A 21,720-nucleotide genomic window follows, 5' to 3' on the forward strand; every position below is an offset into this window, starting at 1 on the left:
GCACAAGCTCTTAACACTACCCTATAGTGTTTCTCTATATTTTTATCCCATTTTCAGGTAAGGAAAATGAGGCTTAGAGAAATGAACTTTGCCAGGTCACACAGCTGGGTACGTATCAGAGAAGGCATGCAAACCCACGCCCATCCTACTCTAGAGCCTTTGCGACAGAGTTGTGTAGGCTGCCCTGAGAGGTAATGTACCCTTTCACTAGAGCTATGCAGGCAGAATAGAGATGACCATCAGTCCAGGGTGCTGGAGGAACTGAGTCTTATTATGTAAAAGATTGAATAAGTTGACTTTCAAAGACAACCCCCCCTCCCCCATGTGATAACATTTCAATATTTCTAAATTCTTTAATTTCAAAAACATACCTCTCTGCGGTCACTATAGAGCTCCTTTGAGCTGAAGAGGGCAATGTCTTTTTCATTCTCCTCATTAACTGCCAAAGAATCCTAAAATTCACAACACTAAAATGCAACCCAGGAGAGAGGAGATGGTGTGATCAGCATGAGCTTTGTCTGACATTTTAGAAGAAGTTGAGGAAGTGACTAAGGGCTGTCCCAGTCAGGCTCCAGAGTTCATTATGGAGGAAGAGGAAACAGTGGGGGACAGTTTTCTTGCCTCCGCACCATACATTAGACCCCACGTGGCCAAGTGCCCCCAGCCACCTCTTTGACTAGGGTCCAAGGTTTGTAGGTTGCTGCACTTTGCTTTTTGTTCACAACCATTTTGATGCTGGGGATACTGCCCTTGGAGGGTAGAGGTATGAACCTTTGTTTCAAACCTCCAGTTGACGTACAAGTGTTGACACTGTTGAGTGCTTTATATTAGGACAGGAGATTTGTTCTTTCTCCCTAGTGTTACTCCTGTTTGTACTTTGAAATGAAGCTGACAATCTGACAGGACCCTTTTTGGACTCACTGTCAATTAACTTGGCTTTTTAAAACTTGAAGCAGTTTCATTTTTATATATTTACAGGAGATAAAGATTATCTGGTGTCTGGATGTAGGAATGATGGGGGGAGTGACAGACCTCTGCTTTATCCTGTGTAGTGTGACCTAAAACTCAGTGATTCTTGACTGCCCTTGACTGTGTATTAGCCTTCTTAATGTTACTGACTGGATTGCCATCAACTTGATTGCTGTTGTAGGCCTCTTCCTTCTGTCCCTGCTTGTGACTTTACTGTTCCCTTCTGTACATGGTATCCCTGCTTGGGTCCTGATCACAGCCTCTTCCTTAAAGTGCAGGCATTGCCCTAAGATTCTGCTCTTACTCTGCGTTCCAGACTTCTAAATCAAATCATCCACAAGTCAAATAATACATTTTAGTGCCATTTGAGGCAAAGGCAGAAGTGCAGCTATTGGTGTCTTTTGTATAATGGAATCCTGGCTCAGAAGAAATAATTTTTCTCAGATTTGATTGAATTAATTAAAATTAAACTTAATTTTTTTTTTTTTTTTTTTTGCGGTATGCGGGCCTCTCACTGCTGTGGCCCCTCCCGTCATGGAGCACAGTCTCCGGACACGCAGGCTCAGCGGCCATGGCCCATGGGCCCAGCCGCTCCGCGGCATGTGGGATCCTCCCGGACCAGGGCATGAACCCGTGTCCCCTGCATCGGCAGGCGGACTCCCAACCACTGCGCCGCCAGGGAAGCCCAAACTTAATTGTTTTTAAAATAAAAGAAGTATAGCTTAAATAGCTTGTGGGCTAAAAGTTCTCATCTTGAGTAATTTGAAATGCATTGATACAGTGATTTATTGTTAGTAAGCAGCCTGCATAGTAGAATTATATTATTGATTTAGTTTTTCCACGATGGGAAAGCTTCCTAGATTTGGGCTGAAGTCCTGGCTCGGCTGTGTACTAGTTATATGATGTTGGGCACATTACTTCTCTGTGTGTCAGTTTCCTCTTCTGTAAAATGGAGATCGTAATACTTAACCTCATAAGGTTAATGTGAGGATTTAATGAGTTAATTTGTGTAAAGTGCTTATAACAGTGGCTGGGCATATAGTAAGCGTTTAGTAAATGTTAGCTTTTATATTCAGATTCTGACAGCTTCCATTCATCTCTGGTTCAAGCTGTCATCCCCTTTTTCCTGCATTATCACAGGAACTTCCTAAGTGGTTTTCCTGCTTTTACCATTGTCCCCTTTATAGTTTATTTTCAACATACCAGTCAAAGTGATATTGATCCTCTTCAGAGTTAGAGTAGGTCACTCTGCCCAGATCCTCTAGAGGCTTTCCACTGAAGTCCTTACTGCCCTACCAGGCATTACACAAATCCCCTTTCCACTCTCCACTTTCCTATTCCTCCACCCCCCCGACCCCTGTACCTCTCTGATCTTTTCTGTTCTCATCTCCTGTCATACTGACTTCTTTGTTATTACTTGAACATGCCAGACAGACTGCTGTTTTGGGATGATTGCATTTGTTATTTACTTTCCTAAAATTCTCCTCTATATATTTGCATGGATTACTTATTCACCTTCAAATCTTGGCTCAAAATCAGCTTTACAATAGGCCTACCTTGATCACTGTGTTTAAAATTGTACTTACCACCCCAGTGGCTCTTTTCCCTGCTATATTTTTTCCATAGCACATATCTGACATCTTACAGATTTCAGTTTCTGATTTCTTTATTATACAAGTCTCCTTTCTAGAATGTAAGCTTCGTGGGGGCAGAGATTTTTGTTTATTGTGTTCACTGCCCTTTTTTGTTTTTTAGTACTGAGAAACAGTGCCTGGCATGTATAGGCATTCAGTAAATATTTGCTGCTTGAGTAAATTATATTTGTATATATGATATATGTATATATTGAAAACCAGAAAGATGAAGTGGCTGCTGCAGAGAAATACTCCATCCAGTATGAAGAAATGGAAGTAAATTTTCTTTCCTATGCTGAATAACCTCAATATTTCCTTTGTTAGAGATGTACAGTCTTACTACGTCTTTGTGAGCTCATGGATGATGAAAATGGAATCTATTTTATCTAAAGAGCAGAGAATGGATAAATTTGCTGAAGACCTCACCAATAGATGTAATGTTTTTATACAGGTAGTTGCATCTTCTTACTTAGAATATTTGGGGGGGGGGGTCATTTCTTTGTTAATCCAGTGTACAGAAGGTGCACTTTGAAAAAACTGTAAAGGGTAGGATGTGTTTTTGTTTTTAAAACTGAAAATTGATTTGGTTATGTATGTTTGGATCTGTTTGACTTTAATTAATGAATTTAGATTTTCTAATATATGCATTTAAATCTCTACACTCCCTCCAAGGCATGACTTTTTTGCTGTATCCCATAAGATTTTTTTTGTTTTTTTTTATCCCATAAGTTTTGATGTGTTGTATTTTTATTATTCTTTAGTTCAGAATATTAAAAAACATTTATTGTGATTTTTACTTTGCTCTCTTGGTAATTTTGAAATAGAATTCTTAGTTTCTAAATGCATGAGGGTTTCCTAGTTATCTTTTTATTATTGATTTCTAGCAGTACTAAGATACTTCCAGTATTTTGAAGTTTGTTGAGGCCCATTGTGGCCCAGCCTATGGACAGCTTTGGCAAACATTTCATGTATACTTAAAAAGAATTGTTGGTTGTGGTGTTCTATATATATCAAGTAGGGTCATGTTTGTTAATGATTTTGTCTGAATATTCTATCAGTTACTGAGGCAGCTGGGTTAGAATCTCCCACTATTATTGTGGATTTTTCTATTTATCCTTCGTAGCTTTGTCAGCTTTTGTTTTATATATTTTGAGACGAAGTAAATGCATAACATTTAGAATTATTATAGTTTACTGGTGAGTCAAACCTTTTATCATTGTGACGTGTCCCTTTTTATCTCTAGTAATGCTTTTTGTCATAGGTCTTTTGTGTGTGATAGTAACATAGCTGTACCAGTTTTCTTTTAATTAAGGTCTATATGGTCCATCTGTTGTCATCCTTTTACTTGCAGCCTGTTTGACTTCTTTATTTAATGTGTGTCTCCTATAAGCAGCCTGTATTTCTCCCCAATAAAACCGTTTTCTGTATATGTCAATACTGATATTTAGATTTAAAATTAGCACCTGATTAGTTGTTTTCTATTTGTCTCACTTGTTCTGTGTCCCTATCCTTTTCCTTTCTTGCTCTCTTTTGAATTATTTTCATTATTTCATTCTTCCTTCTATTGGTTTGTTAATTCAGTATTTTACTCTTTTTTTAGTGGTTAATGTAGAGATATTAAGATGCATTATTGAACATTCAACTCCAATATAAATTAGTAGTTTCACCACTTTCCAGACAGTATAAGGATCTTAAGCCACTTGAATTCTATTTATCCCTCTCTCACCTGTGCTGCTGCTGTGTATTTTGATTCTGTATATATTTTAAATCTTATAAGGCATTGTTGCTGTTGTTTTTAATAGTATTCATTTAGATTTACCCATGTATTTACCCATTCTGTTGTTTTTTATCCTTCCTGCGTCTCCTCATCTTTCTACTTGCAGTATACCTGTTAGTATTTCATTTAATTTTGTTTTTGTTGAGAAGTCAGCTGTTAGTTTTGTTGCTTTTTCAATATGTGTCTTTGTGTAATTGCTTATAAGATTTACTTTTTGGTTTTTAGCGATATTATTACTTTGATGAACCTATGTGTGGTTTTCTTTGTGTTTGTGCTGCTTGGGATTTGTAGAGCTTCTGGAAAATTCTCAGTCATTAACTCTTTAAGTACTATTTCTGTTCTCTTTCTGTTCTAATTATTTTTTCAGTTACATCTAACCTGCTATTAAACCCATCTGCTGACTTATTTTTTTCTGAGTTCTTAATTTTAATTATTTTACTTTTCAGTTTGTTTCTTTTTTATAGTTTCCAGTTGTTTTCTGAAATAATTTTGTGTTTTATTTCTTCAGCATATTCAACATAACTATTTTGAAGCCCATGTCTAATAATTTCATTATCTAGGTCTTTCTGTTATCTATTTTTTGTTGTTGTTTGTTTTTGGATATGTCTTATATCTTTGTATGCCTTGTTATTTTTAATAACGCATGTTGTACATGGAAAAACTGTAGATATAATTGAGGATCTGGGTATTGTTTTTCTTCCTCCAGAGAGGATTTAATTTTTGCTTCTGATACACAGCTAGTAGCAGCACCCAGATCACCTCAGCCCAGTCATAGATTGAGATGACTTAAAGTGGGACCTAAATTCTATGATGGCTGTCTTTTCTAGTTCATGCTTACTTTCTAGGGGGAGTTTTTAAGAACCCAACTCAGAGCCTAGGTGATTTGCCAGGACCCCGTCCCCTCCTTGATGGGCCATGGACTCATATTTTTACCCTCCTTCCCTTGTGGGTTTGGCTTCTGTCTTTACTACTCTCTTTGGGAATGGGCAGATGCCTCTGTGGGAAAGCAGCCACAAATGGCAGGCTCATGTCTTTGGGTTTCTGTCTTCTCCCAGGTCTTGGCCTTGTATTTTCTTATTTTCTTGATAGCTCTTTGATGCTTTTCAAGAGATTTTAAAAATGTTTTGCCCAGATTTCCTAGTTGTTTTCTGTGGAAAGGTTGGTCCAAATTATTCTGCAGTTAACGGAAACAGACCCCAGACCTTCCCGCTCCCCATTTAGATGTTTAAAATACATCTTTTGTCAATGTCCTTCACAAATTAATGACCATCAAGGAATGGTGTGGTATTGGCCTGTGAGTTCTCTGCCCCCTTTCCCCCACAAAAAAGAAACTCTCTTTTTTTTTTTACCTGCCTTAGAGTTATACTTTTGCTGTTCCTTGTCTCTGCTTTTTAACTTTTCCCAGTGCTGCGCTAGGGCAGAGTCTGGTGTAATAGTCCTGTAGCTGACAAGGTAAGACTTGTGGCTCTTTCCTGCATGTATGCCCCAAGCTTTGGTCTTATTGTCACCTCTTAGGATGCTACCTTCTCTCTCATTTCTTAGTTCTCTTAATTTTATCACATCTCTTCACCACAGAGCTATTACTGGTTCACAAAAATCCCCTCTCCCCCCATTGGGTATCACTCCTTTAGTGAGCCATTGTTACTGATGGTAGAGCAGGAGAAAAAGGTTGAGAATCACTGGCATATAGCTTCTGCCCTGGCTCATTGGATATATTCACAATAACGTAGTTCATCTCTAAACTGTACATGTATCTTTTTTTGGTCCTTCTTTATAAACCTAAAGAATCTCCATCGTTATGTTTCTCTGTGTCCTTTTTGGATCTAAATGAAAATATATGTGAGAGGTAATACCCTTTTTCCTGTTTTGTATTCTATACTGTTTCCCTGGGTTTACTAGCACTAAATTTTTTTTTTTAAACCTTAGAAGACCTGTGGCTTCCTTCATAAATAGAAGGATAGGAGAGAATCTGTTCTTATTGGGCTGGAAAGAGAGAAAGACTGAATAGCACCAGCATAGCAGGGACATGGTAGCAGATGGCTAGTAGGGATTGTCCTGGATGAAAAAGAAACGGGGATTCGCTTGGAACTGAGAAATACTGTTGGATATCTGTACTGGCCAGAGAGCAGCTCTCTTTCTCCTTCTCATTTTTCAATTCCTACTTCCTTAGAGTCCTCAGCTCTTGTCTTAAGCTGCAGCAGATAGGAGTCTTTATCCTCTTGCCTGGCAGGTAAGATAAGGATGAATAGATATCTTCCTGACATCCAAATCATTCCTCTGAAAGTCTTGTTTTAATGGAAAGATTCTTTAACTGTGATTATATGCTGTAATGTCAACCTTACTAAACTTCTGGTAAGTGATAGGTTACATAACTTTTAAGGGCTGCTTTGAAACTTAACAACCATGTATAACATTGTGTAAGAAAGAATATTTCAAAATCTCAAGAGCTGACTTTAAAGTGAACTTTAAAAACACTAGTTATTGGCAAGTTGAAGAATTATTATTACATAGAGAATGAACTCTTGAAGAAATGAAACCTTTTCTTGTGATTATAATCAATGTTTTATATTATTTTTTATAGGGCTTTTTATATGCATACAGTATTAGTACCATTATTAAAACCACAATGAATCTCTACATGTCCATGCAAAAGCCAATGACCAAAACATCAGTTAAGGCATTATGCAGGCTTGTTGAACTTCTCAAGGTAGGTTTTAGATTATTTTACCTTGCCATTATAATTGAGAAATGACCCGAGCTTAAAGCAGGATTTTTTCTTTTGGTTAAGATTTGACTTCTTGATTATGAGAATAAAAAAATTATGGAAAAGTGTACTCATCTCTCAGTTGGATAACGGAACTAGCCACTGAAAGAAATTTCTGAGTAGTTTTCTATGAATGGCCAATAAACTTTATTAAAAGTTAACATGTAGTGAAAGAGAAAAGAAGGAAAATGAAAAGGTATTAGCCTAAGTATTGGTAAAGTTTTACTCACGGAAGTTTTAAGCATGTTGCATGAGTTTTAAAATACATGAGACAGGCTTCCCTGGTGGCGCAGTGGTTGAGAGTCCGCCTGCCGATGCAGGGGACGCGGGTTCGTGCCCCAGTCCAGGAAGATCCCACATGCCGCGGAGCGGCTGGGCCCGTGAGCCATGGCTGCCGAGCCTGCGCGTCCGGAGCCTGTGCTCCGCAACGGGAGAGGCCACAACAGTGAGAGGCCTGCATACCGCAAAGAAAAGAAAAAAAAAACATGAGACGTTAATATTATTCTATAGTATTCTAATGCATATGAGGCTAGTCAGCAGAGGCTGTTTATTTTGTAATTTAGAGAAAGTGTTATAATTTTGGGATTTGAATACTTTTGAAAATGTGGTAAAATGCTTCTTAGCATACTCTGTATAAATAAAAGAAAGAAACTCCTTACAGGCAGGAGAGCCCACTTTTAACCTTTTGTAAAAACTGAAATAAAGATTTGCTAGTAAATTTCTGCTAATAGTGGCTTTAGATTTGCTTAGGAAATAAAGATAGTTTGGAGATTGTGTCTTTAGATTTTTAGCATTTTTTTCTTTAAGGTATTACCAGTTATATTTATTTTTTATGAAATACAAATACAGAAGTATATATATGTATAGATGCATATATATCTTATATCTAATATATAAGCATAATTTTAAAAATAATAAACACTTAAAAACCTATCATCCCACTTAGGAAATAGAATGTTACCAATATTTTCAAAGCCCCTGTGTTGTCCCTCCCTGATCGCATCCTATCCTACCTCCTCAGAGGAACCACAGTCCTGAATTTTATCATTCCCTTGTTTCTTTTTAGTTTGCCACATATGAATGAATCTGTCAACCATTCATTGTTTAGTTATGTTTTTGAAATTTGTATTAATGTATTCTTCATGTATTCTTTGGCTTGGTTCATTTTACTCAAAATTTTTTATTTGAACTTAACCATGTTGGGATGAATAGCTGTAGTTCATTAATTTTCTTTACTGTGTAGCTTTCCTAGGGATGGACTTTTGGGTTTTTTTCCAGTTTTTGCTATTATAAAAATGTTGCCATTTTTGTATATGTCTCTTGGTGTAATTGTGCAGAAGTTTTTCTGAAGTATTGTATATCTGTGAGTGGATTGCTGGGTTCTGTGATATGTACATAATCAGCTTTTCAAGATGATGCCAGATTGTTTTCCCAAGTAGTTCTATCAGTTTACACACCTTCCACAATATATTAGACTTCCCATTGTTCCCTAACTGACCAACATTGGTATCATCGGCCTTTTGTGTGTGTGTGCACGTGCACATTGGTGTTTATAAATGATTTTATACTTAACATTCATTTCTCTGATTGTTAATGATGGTATCTTGTCTAATACTGTTAACTGTGTTTCTTTTGTGAAAAATATATTCATGTCTTTTGTTCAGTTATCTATTGAAATTTTTGCCTTTTTTAAAAAAAAGTGTTTAATTTGTTTGGTGTCTTTACATATTCTGTGTACTAATCCCTTGTGTGTGGCAGATATTTTCTCATACGTTGGCTTGTCTTTTAATTTTCTTTATAGTGACTTTTGATAAATAGAAATCATTAATTTAATATAGTTGAATTTACCAGTCTTATCCTTTATGGTAGTGCTTTTTGCATCTCATTTACAAATGTCTTACCTAGCTCAAGGTTATAAAGATATGCTATAATTTTACCTAAACGTTTTGAGTTGATTTTCATAAAATCACTTGTGATTCTTTTTAGGCGATAGAACATATGTTCTACAGGAGAAGCCTGGTTGTGGCTGATTCAGTCTCACATATAACACAGCACCTTCAGCATCAGGCTCTTAATTCTATTTCCGTGGCCAAGGTATGAAAGTTCGTATGTATTCAGCATAATTATATCATCTTTCTATTTTGCCCTTCCTGTTGTTTTATTTGTGTTTTCTAGTTAAACCTGTGTACTCCATTTCTTCAAACACAGTATTCTTGGTTATTATCTCCATGGTATTTTATGATTTTGCTTAGAGTGATCAGGGTTATCTTTACTCTGAACTTGTAGCATTAATACAGTTCTATTAAAAAATGACATATTATGCATTTTTAAAATATGATGCATCTTCTTTTAAGAAATGATTTTCTTATTACATCAATACGGTAATTTTGAAGTATGCCTAGTAATTTGCTGTCCCTGACAGTGCTCAGCGATAATGTTATGGCAGTAAAGCATCTAACATTATCACAAGAAGCTGAACGGGGAAAGTATTTGTCTAAGTGCTCTTAAATTGAATCATGGAAAAGATAACTGAGAAATTTTTCTTCTGCATCTTTTGTTATTGCCTCGGATTTAAAGCTGATATTTCCTGTTTTCTTTTATCTTTAAGAAAAGAGTAATTTCTGACAAAAAATATAGTGAACAGCGTCTTGATGTGCTCTCTGCTCTAGTTTTGGCTGAAAACACTCTAAATGGACCAAGCACAAAGCAACGACGACTTATTGTTTCTTTGGCACTAAGTGTTGGCACACAAATGGTAAGTGTATTGCTATTATTTATGGAATAAAAGTGAGATCTGAGGTTTCACACTTCCCTTATTACTGACCTAAGAAACCTGTCTTACAAGTGCAATTTCTCTGCCTTTTTCCCCTCCCTGATAGAAAACATTTAAAGATGAAGAACTCTTTCCACTTCAAGTAGTCATGAAAAAGCTGGATCTTATCAGTGAACTTAGAGAAAGGTAAGTAGGTATATGTAATGATACTCAAAAGATAGGGGTAATGGAAACATCAGGGCTTTTTTTTTTTTTTAAGGATAGCAAGACAAGGAATATAACTTAGGTAGACCATTAGTTCCTTTTCATAACTTCTTTAGCGTGACTAAAAGTAGACTGTGACAAGCGATCATATTTCTTTAACTTTGCTTCTACAGTAAGGATGTAGCTTTTGGAAGAACTCACATGAGAAAATATGATATAGCCCTTAGAGCATCTGGCAGACCCTGGAACATTATTGTGATTGTTGTGATGTGTATCTGTGATGGACTTAAAATTGCTGCTTTATAACAAGACTTCATCTATTTGTGAGAGACTTAGAACCATCTGACATAGTCTTCTGTAATTTTATTTGGGGCATGAATTTGAATTACATTGTTGGGTAGCCAATCACTAAGATGAATTAGGTTTTGGAAGCGTTATTTATATAGCTCCTGTGGCTTTATTGTTTTCTTTTTATTAAGCAAGCAGTAAGTTTCTTAATGGGAAAGTGGGTCTTCTGAATTTTGATTCCCAGCCGAATTAAGGTTTCAGCACAATTTGTATTTAATGCTCATATTTGTAACATGATGTTTTTGTTGTTCTGAGAAGCTCAGATTTTTGTAGTTAGTGGCATTTAACTTTCCACCCTTGGTAGAAATACTGAGCCTTCTTTACTCTAAGATACTTAATGATCATTTTGTTGCCTTATAATGTGTGAGATAGTCACTTAGCACAGATTATAGACAGGTTGAGTGCGACTGGTTTTTGTTGTTGTTGTCATTGTTTTGGTCACAGTTTTTTGAAAAGTCTCCGTTTCAGCTTTGAGACAGGTGCATGTGATGCAGGTCTTGTAAGTCTAGTCATATCAAATAATATTGAAAATAAATTTGTTTTAAACTCAAAGTTATCTGTATATATTTTTTAATACCTTTATTGGAGTATAATTGCTTTACAATGTTGTGTTAGTTTCTGCTGCACAACAAAGTGAAAGAGCTGTAAGTATACATATATCTCCATATCCCCTCCCTCTTTAGCCTCTCTCCCACTCTCCCTATCCCACCCTATATTGTTTCTTAAGTATGCTTTAAAACTGAAGTGTATTTGCAGAATTCTGACAGTGTCGGGTATTGGAGTGTTTTGTTATTGTTGTTCAATTTGAAAAATACTTATTTTGTGGCTTTTCTATACTAATTTTGGGTTAAATGATGTAAGGAAAACAAAAGAGTAAGACAGAGCTTTTACCCTTATGATACATAATGTCATTCCTCTTATTATTTTTTGGGGTTACTTCAATTTTGGTACCACTAATTATTACTTTACATTGTAGAGTACAAACACAATGTGACTGTTGTTTTTTATACTGGCATCGAGCTGTCTTCCCAATTTATTTAGACGATGTATATGAAAATGCTGTTGATGCAGCCAGATTACATGTAAGTAAAGAATAATGTAAAGAATAAACCCATCATTTTTTTTTGTCACTGTGTAAACCACTTTAATTAATTTTAAAATAGATCATTTAATAAACTGTTTTAAAACTGCTGATGCTGTTTTTTAATAGTGCTATGCATATTCAATAAAATTTATATAGTCTTAGATAAATTTTATATTACTACTAATAAATTAATATATATTTCACTCTTCTCATATTCCTAATCATTCTCATTGCACTGGGTTTTAGTTTGTGTCAAAATAATATGACTTATTTGTCAGTAAGTTATATGTTGTTCAGATCTTTCCATTTCTTTATGGAAATGAGTGTATTTGAATGATCAAGGTAGGAAAAGGATAAGTTAATGTGCATTTTTTGTATACTTAAAGTATATGCTTCTGAGAATAAAATTCAACTCTTACTTAGGAAAGTAAGATAGTCATGTGTAAAAAAGCCTTCAGATTGAGGTTTTGTCTTTTAAGGCAGGTGATTAACCTTTGTAATATAATTTAGAAATGTAATTTTTCTAAATTCATGTACATTCTACTTTTCATCTTAGTACATGTTCAGTGCTTTACGTGACTGTGTACCTGCTATGATGCATGCAAGGCATTTAGAGTCCTATGAAGTACTTCTGGATTGCTATGACAAGGAAATCATGGAAATTTTAAATGAGGTAACATATTTTGAGATTGAAAAGCTTAAAACATGTCTAGAATGCAATGTTTAGAAAAACTTTTTGGATTGAAGCAGGCTTTCACAAATTTAAGATTATTATTGTAAATCACAAAGGAACTATCACTATTGTGCTAAATTGGTCTTTAATTCCTAATTTTTAATATAGAAATCCAGGAATTTGGAAAACTTTTTTTTACTTTAGTAAGTAGTATATTTGAATTTAAAGTTCTGTTTGTTAGAAGAATACAAATGGAAAAGTTGGTTTGACTATTGTCTGCAGCTAATGGTCATATAGTTAAGGTAACTTAACTATTAATGTTTTATTGAGTTTCATTTGGAAAGCTAATGACTGAAATATTTTATCTTTAAAAGTATAAAGCCTATTACTTGTGTAACAGATAATTTGCAATATAGTACATCCGTCCCTGTTTTAATGAAGTGTATATTATAAACACTGATATCTTTAAAATTAAATTTCCAACTAGCAGTATTTTTATATGGAGGGAGGAATTAAAAATGAGTAAACTTCACAATATAAACCTTATATAAGTTTGATAAAATTGTGCAATTTTTAAATATAATTTCTCATATTAAATACTTGTATTTAGAAAATAAGATGCATGTCTGGCCAGTACTTAGAACCCCGTGGTACACCAGAAAAAATGATTAATTTCATTGCCTTTAGCTCAATGAGTTTTGTGATTTTTTTTTAATGATTATTACAAGGAAGCTTTAAAAAATTTTTCTCTCTTGCATATTCTCAGGACCTTTCCTCCTTTGTTGCCAGTTTCTATAAATTTTTTGCTTTAAATTGTATATTCATGTTCCTTGTAATGAAGCCATCCGACGTTAGCTTTTGATTGCTTTTTCAAGGGTGTTATACTTAAAATACTAATGAATTCATTAGAACTCATCTAACTGCTCCCTGGTCAAAAATAATCATTGATTTCAATAGCAAAATAATTTCACTCTCCCAATAAAATAATATTTTACCATAGAGTATTTAGACTCTTAAACCAGTTTGACACATTTTTTCATCATTGCACAGATATTAAAGCTCTAACAGTGAGAACATAGACACCTAGAAGAATAATACAATTAGAATATTACTTTGAAAAATTAAGATAGCGATTCTTTTGTGAATAGCATTTGCTGGACAAGTTGTGCAAAGAAATAGAGAAGGACCTGCGACTTTCTGTGCATACTCATTTAAAGCTGGATGACAGAAACCCTTTCAAAGTTGGCATGAAAGACCTGGCCCTTTTTTTCTCTCTGAATCCAATTCGGTTTTTCAATCGTTTCATTGACATTCGAGGTGAGTGTTCTGGTTTCCTTCTTAGGGTCATATTCTATATCTGTTTGCCCTGTTAAAGAGCAAATAACAAAAACGAAACCTTGAGAAAATCTTTCTTTGTATTAGTGCATTTATTCTTGAATTCCTTTTTGTTTCTTCATTTTTATTTTCCTAGCACCTTATTTTAAAGGAAGAAATTTAATGTTCAAAGACAGGTTGTTTCCTTTTTAGTTTCATTTCTCTTCCTTTCCTGCTGTTCATGAATCAGAAAAGTTTTGATTGGTTTTTTTTTTTAAGCTTATGTAACTCACTACCTAGACAAGACTTTCTACAATCTAACGACAGTAGCTCTTCACGACTGGGCCACTTACAGTGAAATGAGAAATTTAGCTACTCAGCGTTATGGATTGGTTATGACCGAGGCACATCTTCCTAGTCAGACTTTGGAACAGGTATAGTATAAACTGTTCTTGGTATAGTCTGATTGTAGCATGATAACAGTATTTCTCTAAGAAAAATTCTTTCTTTTTATTTTATTTAGTACATGTTTATATTCCAAGAAAAAACCTCACACTTGAGAAGAATAAAAAATTAGATGGTGCTAAATTGCTTTATGAAAGAATTTACCACAGCCTTCCAAATGTTTATACTTTTCCTTTTGTTGAAAATTTGAAATATACATAGATTTATATACAGCTTTTCGGAAACGTGTCGGGATAGTGAAGTGACTTCTGCCGAATTTTAAAAAGTTTAATCAAGGTGACAGTTAAGGATTTTAAACCTAAATACAATATATAAGCTTTAATGTCTTAGAAAATTGGTTAAATTTATGTAATTGTATTTGTCTTAAAATGAGGAGTGCAAACAAGTATTTAGGTTTACTAATTCAATAAGCTGATTTACAGTATGGCAGTATCTCATGAGTGCAAAGGTTTGTTTTCAGTTAATGTGCATGTAATTCTTTCTAAGATAATCCAGATAATATTTACCAAGAAATCGTAATTCAGTTCCAAAAGTTGAAGATCATAATTTTTCATTCATCTTACTGCATATATAGGGACCAATTGCAGGATCAGTTTGTATATCCTTTCATTCATTTATTTATAAATTTAATATTTACTGAAAACATGCTAGACACTGAACTACATTTAGGGATACAAAAATAAATAAAAACAGTCTCAGCTCATGTGGGAGAAAAAAAATGAGTAAATGAATTTTTAGATTAAAACATGAGAAAATTTATAATAAAAGCTTAATCAAAGGGGTATTGTGATATTACTTTGACCCCCAATTAGAAAAGCTGTGGAACAGTTTGTATGATACCATTAGGTATTAGAGTAATAACTGAAGAAAGAAGGATTCTTGTTAGGTAACTTGTATATTAAAAGTGGTCTAGTATGATTAAAAGAAGCATAAGGATTTGGAATTAGATTTTTTTAAATCCCTGGGTTCTGCCTCTTCCTAGTTTCCTTGCGGAACTCCCTTAGCTTCATTTTCTTCAGCTGTGGAATTAAGAATAATACCTTATATTGGCGAATTCCATATAAAGAACCTTGCACAATACCTGAAAAATAGTATATATTTTATAAATGTATACTGTTTATATATAATACACATATTCTGGCTATTATATATAGAATAATAGCCAGAATCTGGCTGTTATTTTAGAATCTTTTAGAATCTAAAATAGAATTCTAAAATAATTAGAATTCTAAAATAGAATTTTAAAATAATTAGAATTCTAAAATAGAATTCTAAAATTCTAAAATCTAAAATAGATTCTAAAATCTATTTTTATAATCTGGCCGTTAGTTTACTTTGCAAAAAATATAGAAAAGATCCTTGGGAAGACAAATATTCTCAAGAGTGGTGGCAAAATGATTGTGAGTCATGGATCTTTGAAATTTTAAATTTAACTGTTCCTGTCTACACAAAAGGAATAAGATAACAAGCAGTCGGATTTCCCCAAGCAGATAGTCCTAACTGTACATGTCTGAAGGCTCTTTTTAACCTTTGGTTGTACTTTTTGTATAGTTCTTTAAAATAATTTTAAAATATTGGGAGACTTGGTATAAGCAGTAAGTCACTATGTTGATATGTCTGATTACTTTAAACTAATAATAATAGAACTTCTTTGTGGATTGTTTTGTAGGGCCTAGATGTCTTGGAAATTATGAGAAACATTCATATATTTGTGTCTCGATACCTCTATAATCTCAACAATCAAGTGAGTGAGTTTCAGAAAAAAATTTTTTTATATCTTTATTGGAGTATAATTGCTTTACAATGTTGTGTTAGTTTCTGCTATACAGCAAAGTCAATCAGCTATGTGTATACATATATCCCCATATCCCCTCCCTCTTTAGCCTCCCTCCCACCCTCCCTATCCCACCCCTCTAGGTTGTCACAAAGCATTGAGGTGATCTCCCTGTGCTATGCACCAGCTTCCCACTAGCCATCCATTTTACATTTGGTAGTGTATATATGTCAGTGCTACTCTCTCACTTTGTCCCAGCTTCCCCTTCCCCCCACACCCATGTCCTCAAGTCCATTCTCTACGTCTGTGTCTTTATTCCTGCCCTGCCACTAGGTTCATCAGTACCATTTTTTTAGATTCCATATATGTGCATTGGCATATGCTATTTGTTTTTCTCTTTCTGACTGACTTCACTCTGTATGACAGAGTCTAGGTCCACCCACCTCATTACAAATAACCCAGTTTTGTTCCTTTTTACAACTGAATAATAGTCCATTGTATAAATGTGCCACATCTTCTTTATCTATTCATCTGTTGATGGAGATTTAGGTTGCTTCCATGACCTGGCTATTGTAAATAGTGCTGCAGTGAGCATTGTGGTACATGACTCTTTTTGAATTACGGTTTTCTCAGGGTATATGCCCAGTACTGGGATTGCTGGGTCATATGGTAGTTCTACTTTTAATTTTTTAAGGAACCTCCATACTGTTCTCCATAGTGGCTGTATCAATTTACATTCCCACCAACAGTGCAGGAGAGTTCTCTCCCTTTTCTCCACACCTTCTCCAGCATTTTTTGTTTGTAGATTTTTTGATGATGGCCATTCTGACTGGTGTGAGGTGATACCTCACTGTGGTTTTGATTAGCATTTCTCTAATGATTAGTGATGTTGAGCATTCTTTCATGTGTGTGTTGGCAATCTGTATGTCTTCTTTAGAGAAATGTCTGTTTAGGTCTTCCACCCATTTTTGGATTTGGTTGTTTGTTTTTTTGATATTGAGCTGCATGAGCTGCTTGTATATTTTGGAGATTAATCCTTTGTCAGTTGCTTTGTTTGCAAATATTTTCTCCCATTCTGCGGGTTGTCTTTTGGTCTTGTTTATGGTTTCGTTTGCGGTGCAAAAGCTTTTAAGTTTCATTAGGTCCCATTTGTTTATTTTTGGTTTTGTTTCCATTACTCTAGGAGGTGGGTCAAAAAGGATCTTGCTGTGATTTATGTCACAGAGTGTTTTCCTCTACGAGTTTTATAGTGTCTGGCCTTACATTTAGGTCTTTAATCCATTTTAAGTTTATTTTTGTGTATGGTGTTAGGAAGTGTTCTAATTTCATTCTTTTACATGTAGCTGCACCACTTATTGAAGAGGCTGTCTTTTCTCCATTGTGTATTCTTGCCTCTTTTGTCAAGGATAAGGTGACCATAATGTGCGTGCAAGAAAAATTTTTTTAATGTAGAAAGGCTGAGGGGCAAAGAATTGATTCTCAATAGTGCAAGTTAGTAAAATAAAGAAGACAAAAAATAATTGTTTAGAGATCATCTTGTTTATTCTTTTGCTTTGACTGTATTATCATTTTGAATGACTTTTCAATTATCTTTAATAAAATAAAATTGTAAAATTCTTGGGTTAACTGGCCAGTGTTTGCTACTGATTGTGTTTGTTTCATTACAGATTTTTATTGAACGAACAAGCAATAACAAACATTTGAACACTATTAACATTCGGCATATTGCTAATTCAATTCGAACACATGGCACAGGAATCATGAATACAACAGTAAGAACCTTCTGGGAGGGAGGTTGTGTGGGTAATAGACCCCTGTTGAATTTGGTAGTTTGAAAAGTAGTTTTTTTCATCAAATATTCTGGTAAATATACATTATTGCTTGTTTATATTATACCTTAATCTCCATTTTTCTGTTTGGTATAATTAAAATGTCTGTCACTGAAATTGTGTTAGATGTCATGGAAGCTTTGTAATTCAAAAGGCACCTTAGGGACTTCCTTGGCGGGCCAGTGGCTAAGACTTCTCCTTCCAATGCAGGTGGTGTGAGTTTCATCCCTGGTCGGGGAGCTAAGATGCCACATGCCTCACAGCCAAAAAATCCAAAACATAAAACAGAAGCAGTATTGTAACAAATTCAATAAAGACTTTAAAAATGGTCCACATCAAAAAAATCTTAAAAACAAAAAAAGGCACTTTAGAATGTTTTACTGTCTTAAGATCATCATTATAAATAACATTGGAGATTTGAGGACATCAGCATTAAGTATATATCTGGGTGGATTGTTTGATATTTTCTGTAAGTTGCTTCTGAAAGCAAATCATTGATAGTTTATTTAACATCAGTCATGTTCTTTTTTTGGGAGGGCGTTTACTAGTTATTTGATATCTATAAAAATAGCAATTTTCTGAAAAAATATCTTGAATCTTCTTAGAAATGGGCATTCAGTCACTTGCAAGAATCATTTGAGCTTATATGCTATGTTTCCTTCAATGGAAAAAGAGAAGTCTTTAAATTTACCTGGTTTTCAGGCCACAGTTTCTCCTTGAGGAAAGAAGAATGCAAATGTTTAAACAGTAAAGTGTTCTTAAGCATATTTGAGTAAGGGAATAGGGAGAAGTTACATGACTGGAAAGTTACATAGGGACCATTTTAGTGTAGTGGGGAAGCCATTGAAGTCTTTGAGCTGATAAGTAATGTGACTGGAGCTCTGTTAGTGGTTATCAATAGAGGAAGGGGCCATAGGTAGTCAGAGTTTCAAATTTAAAACAAGGAGTTATCCATGTAGAGATGTCTGAGCCTTTCAGGATGAATAAACTCTGAACCTTTAAGGATCAAACTCTTCTTTGACCTCATCTGTCAAACACTCATTCATGTAACAGATATAATTATGCTCATATTTTATGTGTCTCAGGCACTGTGCTGGGCACTGGGATAAGAAAAACAGACATTTCCTGCTGTCATAGTAATTGTACTCTAGCAGGAAAAACAGTTGTTAATCAGTTAACCACACTAATGAATGTAAATTCCTGATGTCTGGTGATGATGAGGTGAGCATAGAAGAAATAAGAGTTACCTGGCAGAGTTACCCACTCTTAAGAATGGAAAGGGTATGGGCTTCCCTGGTGGCGCAGTGCTTAAGAATCTGCCTGCCAGTGCAGGAGACACGGGTTCGAGCCCTGGTCTGGGAAGATCCCACATGCCGCGGAGCAACTAAGCCCGTGCACCACAACTACTGAAGCCCGTGCACCACAACTAGTGAAGCCCACGCACCATAGAGCCCGTGCTCGGCAACAAGAGAAGCCACCACAATGAGAAGCCTGCGCACCACAACGAAGCGTAGCCCCCGTTCGCCGCAACTAGAGAGAGCCCGTGCAGCAACAAAGACCCAACGCAGCCATGAATGAATAAATAAATAAGTGTATGGAAAAGAATGGAAAGGGTAAAGAAGAGACTACTAAGACTACTACTGCTGAGGAGATCAAGAAAAAGCAATGTTTAAGCCACAAGAAAAGTTCTGAGAAAGCACGCATTTATATAACTGGGTGATGAAGACTGTTAAAAAGGGCATACTTGTGCAAAAATAATTAGTAATATTTGAGGGTGGTGGGGATGGAAATCAGTACAAGGCTTTCATCTATAGGTCAGAATTAATCTTGTTATTTTGACTTTACTCTCAGCTCCAATCCTACTTTTTCCAGTGTTTTCTGAGTCTAGGTCAGGGCCTTTTAACCCATTCTCAGAACACCTATACTTCTCATTTTAGAAATTATTGCAGTTGAGATATAATAGTTTATTTAACATATACTTGTCTTAAAATGCCTGTCCTGCTAGAATATACACTTCATGATGATGACCATGTCTAGCATGAGAGCAGGTACATTGCCTTGTACATAAGAGGTGCTCAAAATATTTATGGATAAATAATTGAATGTTTACCCTCTTCCTTCAGGAAAGGTCTCTTGCACCATGTTTCTTACTTTAGTATCGTTTTAGACATGTAGATTAGTAATAAGTAATCTTATGAATGGTGGAACATAGAAGCTTCTGAGTGTGGTTTATGACTTGAAAACTAGAGCGTCAAATCTGGTTTATGATTCTCACTATAGCTCTTAGTCTTATTATGAAAGTATTTTCCATTTTTTTAATTTCTTTTTTCCTTTTGTGTCATAAAAATAAGGGGAGCTTTTAGAAAGCTCTGTAAACTTGGGCAAAAAAAACTTCATTTATTTAAATAATTCAGGTCCAACATGAATTAGACTTTAAAAATAGATTATTTTATTCAGTAATATTGATTTGAAATTAATTTTCATAACATTCTCCAATTTTTGAAATTTTAATTTTATAGGTTAATTTCACCTACCAGTTTTTGAAAAAGAAGTTCTATATATTTAGCCAATTTATGTATGATGAACATATCAAATCCAGATTGATTAAAGATATTCGGTTTTTCAGGGAAATCAAGGACCAAAATGATCATAAGGTATTTTTACATCTTCTTTTTAAGGTAGTTTGATTTAACTGTTGAGTATATAAGCATACCTTATATTACTGTGCTCTGCTTTATTGTGCTTCTCAGATACTGCCTTTCTTACAAATTTGTTTGTGGCAAACCTGTGTTTTCAGATGATGGTTAGCATTTTTTAGTAATAAAGTATTTTTAAATTAAGGCATGTACATTTTTTTACACATAATGGTATTGCACACTTAATAGACTGCAGTGCAATGTAAACATAACTTTTATATGCACTGGGAAACCAAAAAATTCATGTTACTTTATTGCGATATTTGCTTCATTGTGGTGGTCTTGAACCAAACCTGCAGTATCTCCAAGGTTTGCCTGTATGGCAAATGTTTATGCTAAAATTCATTTTGGGTTTTTCTTCTCTTGGGTTGTTTTTTTCTTTATTATTTTTCACATAACGTCTCCTTGATTTGGCTTCCTATTTTCTATATTTTCCCTTGCAATTTCTTACTCTTTGCATTCACTGTAAACAAAAGTGTAAGGAAAAATTAAATGATCAATGTAGTCAGGTGTTACCTTTCTTTCTTTTAAAATAATACACAAGCAGAACATACTCATTTTGAAACATTTAGGCAATATAGAGTGCATAAACTAAATCTCCTCCTTCATTTCTCTTTCCTTCCAGTTCCATTTTCTGGAGGCAGTTGCTATTAACAGTGTCATGTGATGCCCTCCAGATGTCTGTGTGATAAACATGTATTTGTGCATTACAAATACTGCTTTTTTTTTTTTAACAAAAATGGACTAAAACTAAACATACTGTTCTGCGGTGTGCTTATCACATGTCAGTACCTATAGGTGTACCTCATTCTTTTAAAGAGTTGATAGTAAAGATGTATACTGTAACTCCTTTAACCTTCTCCTACTGAGTGGATATTTAGTTTTTTCTGTGTTACAAATGGTGCTACACATAACATCTTCGAACATTTATCTGTGTGTTCAAATATTTTTGAAAGATTCCTTGAAGAGGAAAAGGGCAAAGAATATGAGTATTTAAAATTCTGATACATATTGCCAAGTACTCTAAAAATACTGTACCAACTGACAGTCCCATCTATAATTTATAAGAATGTCATTTTCCCTTCACCCTCAGGGCTAAGTTTTCCCATAGTGAAATGAAGAATTGCAAGTGGTAACAGTACAGAGGCATATAGCCATGTGGATGGAGAACCAACAGGCTTAGATGGATCTTAACGTTTGATGTGCCGCATCCAGAACTGTCTTAAGCGTCACCTAGTTCCAGCCCTTTTATACACTAGTTTAGTTCTTTTCAGTGTCAGAGCGGCAAAATATTACTTTCTGGTGAAATAATTATTAAAATTACAGATTACAGTTATCAGTACAAAATTATATTCACTCATCTTTATTGGAACAGAAGTTACTAGTGTTTAGAGAAATAAATAATAATACTGTTGT

At 34.8% G+C, this 21,720-nt stretch overlaps 1 protein-coding gene across 3 annotated transcripts in view; it reads left to right on the forward strand.

Annotated features, from left to right (window-relative positions):
* The window catches only part of WASHC4 (WASH complex subunit 4), a 51,713-nt gene that overhangs the window by 16,893 nt on the left and 13,100 nt on the right, over positions 1 to 21,720 (forward strand). For all 3 annotated transcript variants that reach the window (XR_009521252.1, XM_060025526.1, XM_060025527.1), the window contains exons 14-25: positions 2,928 to 3,054; positions 6,962 to 7,087; positions 9,131 to 9,238; positions 9,753 to 9,899; positions 10,024 to 10,103; positions 11,446 to 11,551; positions 12,110 to 12,226; positions 13,375 to 13,543; positions 13,820 to 13,974; positions 15,675 to 15,749; positions 17,447 to 17,551; positions 20,128 to 20,262. Coding sequence is in view for 2 of the 3 variants with exons in the window: in XM_060025526.1 (XP_059881509.1) it covers positions 2,928 to 3,054; positions 6,962 to 7,087; positions 9,131 to 9,238; positions 9,753 to 9,899; positions 10,024 to 10,103; positions 11,446 to 11,551; positions 12,110 to 12,226; positions 13,375 to 13,543; positions 13,820 to 13,974; positions 15,675 to 15,749; positions 17,447 to 17,551; positions 20,128 to 20,262 (1,450 nt within the window). In the remaining variant the exon portion in view is untranslated. The remainder of the gene's footprint in view (positions 1 to 2,927; positions 3,055 to 6,961; positions 7,088 to 9,130; positions 9,239 to 9,752; positions 9,900 to 10,023; positions 10,104 to 11,445; positions 11,552 to 12,109; positions 12,227 to 13,374; positions 13,544 to 13,819; positions 13,975 to 15,674; positions 15,750 to 17,446; positions 17,552 to 20,127; positions 20,263 to 21,720) is intronic.

The sequence above is a fragment of the Delphinus delphis genome, chromosome 11 (assembly GCF_949987515.2).
Source record: "Delphinus delphis chromosome 11, mDelDel1.2, whole genome shotgun sequence".
Classification (NCBI taxonomy): Eukaryota; Metazoa; Chordata; class Mammalia; order Artiodactyla; family Delphinidae; genus Delphinus; species Delphinus delphis.